The sequence below is a fragment of the Callithrix jacchus genome, chromosome 20 (genome assembly GCF_049354715.1).
Source record: "Callithrix jacchus isolate 240 chromosome 20, calJac240_pri, whole genome shotgun sequence".
Lineage (NCBI taxonomy): Eukaryota > Metazoa > Chordata > Mammalia > Primates > Cebidae > Callithrix > Callithrix jacchus.
The window spans coordinates 7,904,246-7,915,227 of NC_133521.1; the positions used below are offsets into that span (position 1 = coordinate 7,904,246).

General features: G+C 44.1%; 1 protein-coding gene across 6 annotated transcripts in view; it reads left to right on the forward strand.

Moving 5' to 3' along the window:
- The window catches only part of HEATR3 (HEAT repeat containing 3), a 42,462-nt gene extending 40,828 nt beyond the window's left edge, over nucleotides 1-1,634 (forward strand). For 5 of the 6 annotated variants that reach the window (XM_017967005.4, XM_008985843.5, XM_078357784.1 and 2 more), the window contains one exon: nucleotides 270-1,634. In XM_017967005.4, coding sequence (XP_017822494.1) covers nucleotides 270-392 — 123 coding nt within the window. In that variant the 3' untranslated portion in view covers nucleotides 393-1,634. The remainder of the gene's footprint in view (nucleotides 1-269) is intronic. The other variant, XM_078357785.1, reaches the window with a different exon arrangement.
- Nucleotides 1,635-10,982: the final 9,348 nt, after the last annotated feature.

Here is a 10,982-nt window from a genome sequence, read left to right on the forward strand (position 1 = left end):
TGTAGCTTATATAATTCTTAACGTCTACCATTCAGTCACCTTTGTAGCTGTCATTTTTAATGTGCACATTCTCAGTTCACTCTTTACTTACCAAGTTCTATTTACCTTGAAAGTAAAAACATTTTTTCCAAATTCTTGCAGCTCTTTGGTTCAGGAAATGGTAAAATACATCCTAAATTAAATACTTTATTGAAGTGGATTAGTAATATCTACCAAATCATACATAATGTTTTTGTGTGTGTGTGTGTTTTCTTTTGTTGTTGTTTCAGATACGCAAAGAAGGGAAAGGGAATTATAGCACAGATCAGCTGTGTGTTCTTGACAATGTGAAGATGAATTTGAGAAGGTTTATTGCATATCAAGAAACTGTTGAGAAAAGAGTGACTTCTTAATCCAAGGAAGAAACCACTTCTTCCTCAAAGTATTCAATGCTCAGAATACTAAAAGGTTTTCTTTGAATGTATGCATTTCTGAAAGTCATTCTTTAATGCTTACTTTCTGTAAAAACTTCCAAAACTGGCCAGCCGTGGTGGCTCATGCCTGTAATTTCAGCACTTTGAGAAGCCGAAGTGGGCAGATCACTTGAGGTCAGGAGATCGAGAGCAGCCAGGCCAACATGGTGAAACCCTGTCTCTACTAAAAATATAAAAATTAGCCAAGCGTGGTGATGCATCCCAGCTATTTGGGAGGCTGAGAGGGGAGAATTGCTTGAACCTGGGAGGTGGAGGTTACAGTGAGCTGAGATCATGCTACCGCACCCCAGCCTGGGTGACACAGGGAGACCCTGTCTCCAAATAAAAAAACCTGTCAGAAACTGTTTTGTTTTGTTTTGTTTTTTAACTTGAGATGCAGCCTCACTCTGCCGTCCAGGCTGGACTACAGTGGCTCAATCTTGGCTCACTGCAACTTCTGCCATTCCAGGTTCAAGTGATCCCCCTGCTTCAGCCTCATGAGTAGCTGGTGTTATAGGCACCCACCACCACACCTGGTTCTTTTAATAGAGACAGGGTTTCACTATGTTGGCCAGGCCAGTCTCAAATTCTTGACCTCAGGTGATCCGCCCACCTTCCCTTCCAAAGTGCTGGTATTAGAGGTGTGAGCCACCGCACCTGGCCAGAAACTCTTTATTAAGCGTTGAGATCTGTGTGGCATTTCTAGCGCTAAATTGTGTCTTCCACATATTTTAATCATTGGAAACTCAAAGGGTGGAAAAGTGGAAGCACAAAGGAATCTCAGGTAGCTCTTAACCAATTTGCAAGCAGTAAAGAAACTTCAATCATGTTTTCCTTGAAATTTGGAGAAAAAATCCAAAGCTTTGTTTGGATACTTAAAAAAATGCTTTTTAAGGCATTTTATATTAGCTTAACCTTAAACTGAAATATGAAGACAGGGTTTATAAACTAGCTTTTTTATATGAAGTATACAAATTATGTCTGCTTTTTGTGAAGAAGTGAATGAGTTGAATTTGTATTTCACTACTTACTAGAGTATACTAATGAGCTAATGGAGTCATTGCCATCCTCCTTACTCATCAATTTGATGAGTTATCGCTGTAACATCACTCCTTGATTTAATTTGATGTGGAATCAGAATTGGAAGAAGATATTTTTAAATAAACAACTTTTTAATGGAAAGTTTTGTGTCTTACAAAATCTTTTTTTTCTTAATTTTTTTTCTTTTTGCCCACCTGCAACTGTCTTGACCTAGTTACAGTGTCTTACAAAATCTTTTTTAAGACACCAAAAAACCCTATTCCTAGATGTTTGTTTGCTAATGCATGTTGCTTGGAATATATATGAGACATTAAAACAGCACGACTTTCCAGCATTACCTCACAGTGTCTTCACAGTACTAGGGTGACAGCTGGGGCCCAAGGAGGGAGCTTCCCTGTGTATCATTTTCTCAGCTGGGCCTCCGGACTGGCTCCATTGTCTGTCTGTTTGCCTGATGAGAAGGGAAATATGAAAATTTCTGTATAGTTGATCTCAGTTGCCTTGATAAAAGGCCAGATACCCAATATAGGACTTAATTTTTATTCACTACTTCCATAGCAGCATAAAATGAGCTGGTAGTGTTAGAATTCATCTGCACTGTGGTGTGTTTTACGGTTTTTACCTACATGATATAGATTGTTGGGAAACCAAGATTGTTTCCCAGCTCTAGGAGTTCCTAGCCCATGGCACCAAGTAAAATGACCCAGATTCTGTATATGGTGGGAAAATGGAAATGCTGTACTATATACAACACATCACTTTATTATGGTCCTTGCTCATGAATTTTAAGGTATAGGTGTATGTTTAGTGATTATTTAAGCTAAATGATTGGCTCAAGCATATCTCCCTGGAGAATAATTCTTCCAAAAAGGCATTATCTCTTCGTCAATTATTTATAAAATATAATTATTTTCAAGGAGAAGAAAGCTTCTCATTCTGCTTTTTCTTCCCCACAAATTCCTAACCTATAAACAATATGCAGGATATTTAGCACAGGACCTAGTATATATTCGACTCGATAAATATTAGTTGAGTAAATAAATGCTAGTGGTTTTCTGGTTGTTTGTGTGTGATTTTCTGTTTTACTATCAAGCTCTAAAGCGGTTGTTGAATGCAGAATCATCCTGAAAAACAGAAGATGAGATTACACTGGAGATGTGCCATCCTAAAAATGTCTTAGATTCCGAGGCATGGATAACTGGGTCTGCATTTCTACCATTCAACTTTACTCTAACAACTCTAACACAGAAGAAGGGAAAACAACTTGTAAATACACCAGACAGTTTTAACTATTCACGAATAGCTCAATAGAGCATGCAAGTATTATTCGTGGCACAGGATAATGGAGACTAATGTTTCCCCATATGACCATAGGAAAAGTCTGCTTTAAAACATACGTATTTGAAAATCACCCAAAAATACACCCTGGGGGCCGAGCAGCATGGCTCATACCTGTAATCAGCGTTTTGTGAGGTCGAGGGGGGCGGATCACTTAAAAGGAGGAATTTGAGACCAGCCTGGCCAAATAGTGAAGCACCATCTCTACAAAAATACAAAAACTAGCTGGGTGTGGTAATGTGCACCTGTAATCCCAACTACTCAGAAGGCTGAGGCGGGAGAATCGCTTGAAACGGACGCGGAGGTTGCAGTCAGCTGAGATTCTGCCACTGCACTCCAACATGGGCAACAGAGCAAGACTCCATCTCAAAAAATAAAAATAAAAAAACTTAGCAAGGTGTGGTGGCTCATGCCTGTAATCTCAGCTACTCAGGAGGCTGAGGCATGAGAATCGCTTGAACCCAGGAGGTGAAGGTTGCAGTGAGCCAAGATTGTGCCACTGCACTCCAGCCTGGGCAACAGAGTGAGACTGTCTCACCAAAAAAAAAAAAAAAAAAAAAAAAACACTGTTCAGGCGCGGTGGTTCACACCTGTAATCCCAGCACTTACGGAGGCCAAGACGGATGGATCACTTGAGCTCAGTTAAGATCAGCCTGGGCAACATAGTGAAACTTTGCCTCTGCTAAAGATAAAAGAAATTAGCCAGGTGTGGTGGTGCACACCTGTAGTCTCAGCTACTTGGGAGGCTGAGGCAGGGGGATGGCTTGAGCCTAGGAGTGGAGTTTGAGGCTATATTGAATCGTGATTCCTTCCTGGGCAACAGAGCAAAATCTTTCTTTTTTTAAAAAAAAGTGGGGGGCCAGGCACAGTGACTCACACATGTAATCCCAGCACTTTAGAAGGCCAAGTACCACTTGAGATCACTTGAGCCCAGGAGTTCAAGACCAGCCTGGCCAACATGGCGAAAACCTGTCTACTAAAACTACAAAAATTAGGCATGGTGGTGGCACGCACCTATAGTCCCAGCTACTCAGGAGGCTGAGGCAGGACAGTCGCTTGAACCTGGGAGGCAGAGGTTACAGTGAGCCCAAATCACACCCCTGCACTACAGCCTGGTACCCCTGCACTCCAGCCTGGGCAGCGAGAGCAAGCTGTCTCAAAAAAAATAAAAATAAAAATAAAAGAAAGGGAGCTGACCTAGGTGTTTGGCTGTGCATATGCATCACGCAACCTGATTTTAAACTTACTGTGTATAAAGCTATAGCAATCAAATCAGTATGGTTTTAGCATAAGTAAAGACAGATCAATGGAACAAAACTGAGTCCAGAAATAGACTCATAATTATATGGTCAATTGATTTTCCACTAAGATGCCAAGTTAACTCAATGGAGAAATACAATAGTCTTCAGTAAACGGTGCTAGAATAACTAATATCTATGTGGAAAAAGACATACTCAAGAGTCAAAGTTTAATACAGTTAATATTTGTTTTTACTAATTCATCAAGTACAGTCTTGAGTGCAGCTGGCTTTTTTTCCTGTAAGTGCATGAGTGGGGAGATGCAGTGATAACACAGTTTGGTACCCATGCCCTGATTCATACTAGACACCAGCAGTCCACCCCATCGCTTTAGTGTCCACAGCCCCAATGTGTCAACACAGCAAAAAAGACAGGTCACATTTAGTACTGTGAAAATAGTATTGACTTCATGAGTCCCCCGAAAAGGATCTGTGGCTCACACTTCTAGGTCTAGTAAGAGCTAGAAAGAGAAAATAAGGAAGACTGAGAAAAAGTTGGGAAGAAATCTAGCATGTGCTAGCCTGGTTGGAGGATAAACCTGAAAAGAAACACAGAAGGAGTCCCCTGAGATATGGAAGGAACCAGAAGGCTGAGCGCAGTAGCTCACACCAGTAGCCCTAGCACTTTGGGAGGCCTAGGTTGGAGGACCACTTGAAACCAGGAGTTCGAGACCAGCCTGGGCAACAGCAAGACTAATTTTTCCCCATATGACCATAGGGAAAAAAAAATCTGCTTTAAAATATGCTTATTTGAAAATCACCCAAAATAGCCCATTAAAAATACACACTGGGGGCCGAGCAGGGTGGCTCATGCCTGTAATCCTAGCATTTTGGGAGGTTGAGGTGGGCGGATCGCTTATGTGGCTCACACCAGTAGCCTCTACATTTTATACTTTTTTTTTTTTTTTTTTTTTAGACAGCGTTTCTCTTGTCTCCTGTCCTGGAGTGCAGTGGAACATGATCTTGGCTCACTGCAACCTCCACCTTCCAGGTTCAAGCGATTCTCCTGTCTCAGCCTCCTGAGTAGCTGGGATTACAGGCACTTGCCCCCACACCCGGCTAATTTTTATATTTTTAGTAGAGACAGGGTTTCACCATGTTGGCCAGGCATCTTGAACTCCTCAACGTCAAGTGATCCACCTGCCTCAACCTCCCAAAGTGCTAGAATTACAGGCCTTGGCCACTGCGCTCGGCCTTTATTATTACTATTCTTTTTAATACAGGGTCTCACTCTGTTGCCCAGGCTGTAGTGCAGTGCCACCATCACAGCCCCCTGCAGCCTCCACCTTCAGTCTCCCAAATAGCTGGGACCAAGACCACAGGTGTGCGTCAGAGTACCTAATTTTTTTAATTTTTGTAGAGATAGGGTTTTGCCATATTGCCCAGCCTGGTTTTTTGAACTCTTAGCTTTAAGTGCCCCTCCCAACTCAGCCTCCCAAAGTTCTGGGATTATAGGCATGAGCCACTGTGCCTGGCTTACGTTTTATACGTTTTATTTATTTTTCTGTTTTTTTGTTTTTTGATACAGTCTCACTTCGTCACCCAGGCTGGAGTGCAGTGGCACTATCTTGACTTACTGCAACTTCCACCTCTCAGATTCAAGCTTTTCTGCCTCAGCCTCTTGAGTAGCTGGAACTGTAGGCATGCACCACCATGCCTAGCTAAGTTTTGTATTTTTAGGAGAGATGGGGTTTCCCCATGTTGGCCAGACTGGTCTCTAACTCCTGACCTCGGGTGATCTGCTTCCCTCTGCCTCCCAAGGTGCTGGGATTACAGGTGTGAGCCACCGTTCCCAGACTCATTTTATACATTAAAAAAAAAAAAAAAACCAGAAGAGTTCAGTCAAGAAGTAAGGAAGCAAGGTAGTGGCCGGGTGTGGTGGCTCACGCCTGTAATCCCAGCACCGTGGGAGGCCAAGGCGGGTGGATCACCTGAGGCTAGGAGTTCAAGACCATCTGGCCAACATGGCAAAATCCCATATCTACCAAAAATACAAAAAATTAACCTGGTATGGTGGTGCATATCTGCAGCCCCAGCCACTTGGTAGGCTGAGGCATGAAAATAGCTTGAACACAGGAGGCAGAGTTTGCAGTGAGCTGAGATTGCACCACTGAACTCCAGTCTGGGCGACAGAGTGAGACCCTGTCTCAAGAAAAATAATAAAAAAAAGAAGTAAGGGAGCGCCTTCAGAAGGAAGAAGAGGCTAAGAGCTGGATGTGGTTGAGAGATGCGAGAAGGGATGAGGGACTTTGGTTGGTTTTGAGGCATGGCCGTCACTGGGGATCTTAACGGGAGCTGTTTCCATGGTGACCAGGTCAGAAGTCAGGTTGGAGGGAGTTGGGGGAGTGTGAAAGGGGAGGAAATGGAGCCCATGAAGACAGAGCAGTCTTCAGATAAAGGTATGAAGGAGAAAACAGCACAGCTGCAGCTGAAGGAAAGAGTCACGATTGCTAATGTCCTCCTGCATAAATGGATGAATTGGTGATGCAGTCTTTGGAGCATGGAACAAAAGAAAATGCTAAGATGATGGTTGAGTTTCCCACTTAGGGAACTGACTGAACGGTCAGACCACTGAATAGTGGTCTACTGAGGTGGGAAACCAGGCCCGAGGTAGGTAGAGCACATCTGTAGTTTCAGGTCAGAAAGCATTTTCCTATGAAATCTTAATTTCCTTAAGGAAGTTTTTGGGTTCTTTTCTCTGAAACCTCAAAGCCTACTGCTTCTGTTGGTTTACACACACACACACACACAATCAAGAGTTTCAAAATCTTAGTTTTTGTTTGTTTGTTTGTTTGTCTTTCAGACACAGTCATGTTCTGTGGCCCAGGCTGGAGTACAGTGGTGTGAACATGGATCACTGCAGCCTCAACCTCCTGGGCTCAGGTAGTCCTCCCACATCAGCCTCCCAAGTAGCTGGGACCACAGGCACATGCCACCATGCCCAGCTCATTTTTTGTTTTAATTTTTGTAGAGACAGGGTCTTCCTATGTTGCCCTGGCTGGTCTCAAACTCTGGGGCTCAAGCGATTCACCCACCTCCACCTCCCAAAGTGTTGAGAGTACAGGCATGAGCCACTGTGTCTAACAAGGTCTTAGTTTTAATGCTTTTTCAATTTTTATTTATTTTATTTTATTTTTTTGAGATGGAGTCTCACTCTGTTGCCTAGGCTACAGTGCTGTGCCACGATCTCAGCTTACTGCATCCTCCACATCCGGGATTCAAGCAATTCTCCTGCCTCAGCCTCCAGAGCAGCTAGGATTATAGACATGCACCACCATGCCCAACTAATTTTTTATATTTTTAGTAGAGATGGGGTTTTACCATGTTGCCAGGTGGGTCTCAAACTCTCGACCTCAAGTGATCCACCTGCCTCAGCCTCCCAAAGTGCTGGGATTACAGGCATGAGCCACTGCGCCTGGCCTAATGATCTTTTTATCTCGTCCCTTCTATGAGTTAAAAGTACATATTAGTTTAAGAATTTTAAAAAGTTCTGTCTTCATATTGTGGAAGATTCCCAATTTTTGCTCATCAGAGAAATGTATATCTTTCTTTTTTCTTTCTTTCTTTTTTTTTTTTTAAATAAGACAGGGTTTCACCATGTTGGCCTGGTTGATCTTGAACTCCTGACCTCAGGTGATCTGCCCACCTTGGCCTCCCAAAGTGCTGAGATTACAGGCGTGAGCCACTGTGCCCGGCCAGAAATATATATCTTTAATTGGGAGAATTTTGGTCCAGTTAATTGAGCATTTTCTTCTTTTAGTGAACAGAATTAACTTGAGTAATTTTTTTCTATGCAGAATGAGAAACTATAAACAAGTAGCTTCGAGAGTTTGCTTAAATGTATTTTTGTCCCTCCTACTCTTATATAGGAGTCCTAATTATGAGAACACAGTTACCCTAAATTTTTTACATTTTTAGCCATGTACGCTTGTCCATGAAAAGAACAAATTCTTTTTGAATAAACCACCTACCATCATCAATTACTTCCATTTAGTAAGAGAAAAACCAAGGCCAGGCCAGTAGCTGAATCCTGTAATCCCAGCACTTTGGAAGGCTGAGGCAGCTGGGTTCCTTGAGTTCAAGAGTTGGAAACCAGCCTGGGCAACATAGTGAGCTCCGTCTCAAAAAAGAAGAAAAAAAGAAAAAGGAAAAAGAGTGAAATCAGGAAAAACACGTTTCTCCTCTCATTTGTGGGAGCCACATCGTGAGTTTATTTAACATAATCAGTTATTCAAGTAAAATAAGAGGAAATGTAGGTTTTTTTGTTTGTTTGTTTTGAGATTGAGTTTTGCTCAGGCTGGAGTGCAATGGTGCAATCTCGGCTCACTGCAACCTCTGCTTCCCAGGTTCAAGTGATTCTCCTGCCTCAACCTCCCAGGTAGCTGAGATTACAGGTGCGCACCACCATGCCTGGCTAATTTTTGTATTTTTAATAGAGACAGGGTTTTACCATGTTGGACAGGCTGGTCTCTAACTCCTGCTCTCAGGTGATCCACCCAGCTCGGCCTCCCAAAGTGCTGGGATTACAGGCGTGAGCCACTGCGCCCTGCGTAGAAGATAATTCTTGAAAAGTATTTTGGGCTGAGTGTGGTGGCTCACACCTGTAATCCCAGGACTTTGGGAAGCTGAGGTGGGAGGATAGCTTGAGACCAGGAGTTCAAGGCCACCCTGGCCAACATAGCAAGACCCCCATCTTTATATTTTTTTTTAAAAAAAGAAAAGTTTTCTTTTGTTTTGTTGAGACTGGGTCTGGCTCTGTCACCTAGGCTGGACTGCAGTGGTGTGATCTCAGTTCAATGTAACCTCCACCTCCTGGGCTCATAGAAGCCTCCCACCTCAGCCTCCTGAATAACTAGAACCACAGACATCTGCCACCACACCCAGCTAATAATTTTTACATCTTTTGAAGAGACAAGATCTCACTATGTTGCCCAGGCTGGTCTCAAACTCCTGAGCTCAAGCAATCCACCTGCCTCAACCTCCCGAAGTGCTGGGATAACAGGTGTGAGCTACTATACCTGGCTGCTGCCTCTTTTTTTCTTCTTCTTCCTCCTCCTCTTCTTCTTCTTCTTTTTCTTCTTCTTTCTTCTTCCTCTCCTTCTCCTCTTTCTCCTCCCCCACTCTTCTCCTCCTCCTCCTTCTCCTCCTCCTTTTCTCCTCCCCCTCCCCCTTCTCCTTTTCTCCTCCTCCTCCTCCTCCTTTCCTCCTCCTCCCCCTCCACCTTCTTGTCTTCTTCTTCTTCCTTCTTTAATTTTTTTCTGGTGCTGTGACTCGGATTTCTTCTTCTTCTTCTTCTTTTTGGAGATGGAGTTTCTCTCTTGTTGTGCAGACTGGAGTGCAATGGCACAAATCTTGGCTCACCACAAGCTCTGCCTCCCAGGTACAAGTGATTATCCTGCCTCAGCCTCCCGAGTAGTTGGGATTACAGGCATGTGCCACCACACCCAGCTAATTTTTGTATTGTTTTTAGTAAAGACAGGGTTTCTCCATGTTGGTCAGGCTGGTCTTGAACCCCTGACCTCAGATGATTGGCCCGCCTTGGCCTCCCAAAGTACTGGGATTACAGGCATGAGCCACCGCACCCAGCCCAGATTTCTTTTCTTTATATTTGGAAAGAAAAATAAGAACTAGAAACCTCAGTATCTCTTTTGCGCTCTGGATTTTCTACTTGCTTTAAACAGAGGTTTAGCGAGAATAGGGCACTGGGCATCTGGAGGCTGCGTGTGACTCAGCGCTCACCACGCTGGTTCCCTGCAGGTGCTGGGAGGTGAGGAAGTCCCTGTCCCTTCCTGTCTTCCAAGCCTTGCTGACAAGAATGAGAAGCCTGAAAAGTCTCTGTGGTATGTGGGATTACACAGCCCAATGAATGCCAGAGGAAATAGGAGAAAAGAGGCACTAAAGCCTACATAGAAACATGAGGAAGAGAATGTGGCCCATGCAGTTGGAGTCCTGCCTACCTGACCTCATCCTGACACTCTGGTGACACCAGCCTGACTTCCCCGCTGCATTTCCTTGCCTGAGGACATCCTTGAACCCCCCAGGTCCTCCTATGCCGCAGGATAACAGTTCAGAAGTGCAGGGAATGGATTCACCTGCCCCCATACCTCCATGGATGACTTGACAGGAGGAGGTGCTTAAAGGCCCCACATTCCTGCCCCTTGGGCAGGAGGGTCAGGTGCACTTTCTACATTGGCTCCCAGAGTTCCCCAGCAGATTAAGTTTTAGAGGCTCCCAGGGTCACCCTGCTGGAAAACACGCCCACTGTTGCTGCCGTCCCTTCCCTACTGGACTTCCCCTCTGCCCACTGGTGTTTCTTGGAATCACCCACACAACTGGTTGCACTTGAAACCTTGGGAGAACTCAAGGCAACACAAGGCATATTTGAGTTATGTATAGACATAGACAGAGAGAGACAGTGTGTGTTTTGTTCTGTTTTACAGTTGAAGTCCCCCTCTCACCCAGGCTGGAGTACAGTGGTGCAATCATAGCTCACTGCAGCCTCAAACTCCCAGGCTCAAGAGAACATCCTGCATCAGCCTCCGAGTAGCTGGGACTACGGATGCCCACAGCTATGCCTGGCACATTTAAAAATACCTTGAACTTTTTATTTATTATTATTATTATTATTGTATTATTGGAGACAGAGTCTTGCTCTGTCACCCAGGCTGGAGTGCAGTGGCACAGTCTTAGCTCACTGCAACCTCTCCCTCCCGAGTTCAAGCGATTCTCCTGCTTTGGCCTCCTGAATAGCTGGGACTACAGGCATGTGCAACCACTCCTGACTAAGTTTTGTAATTTTAGTCGAGACAGGGTTTCACCATGTTGGCCAAGCTGGGCTTGAACTCCTAGCCTCA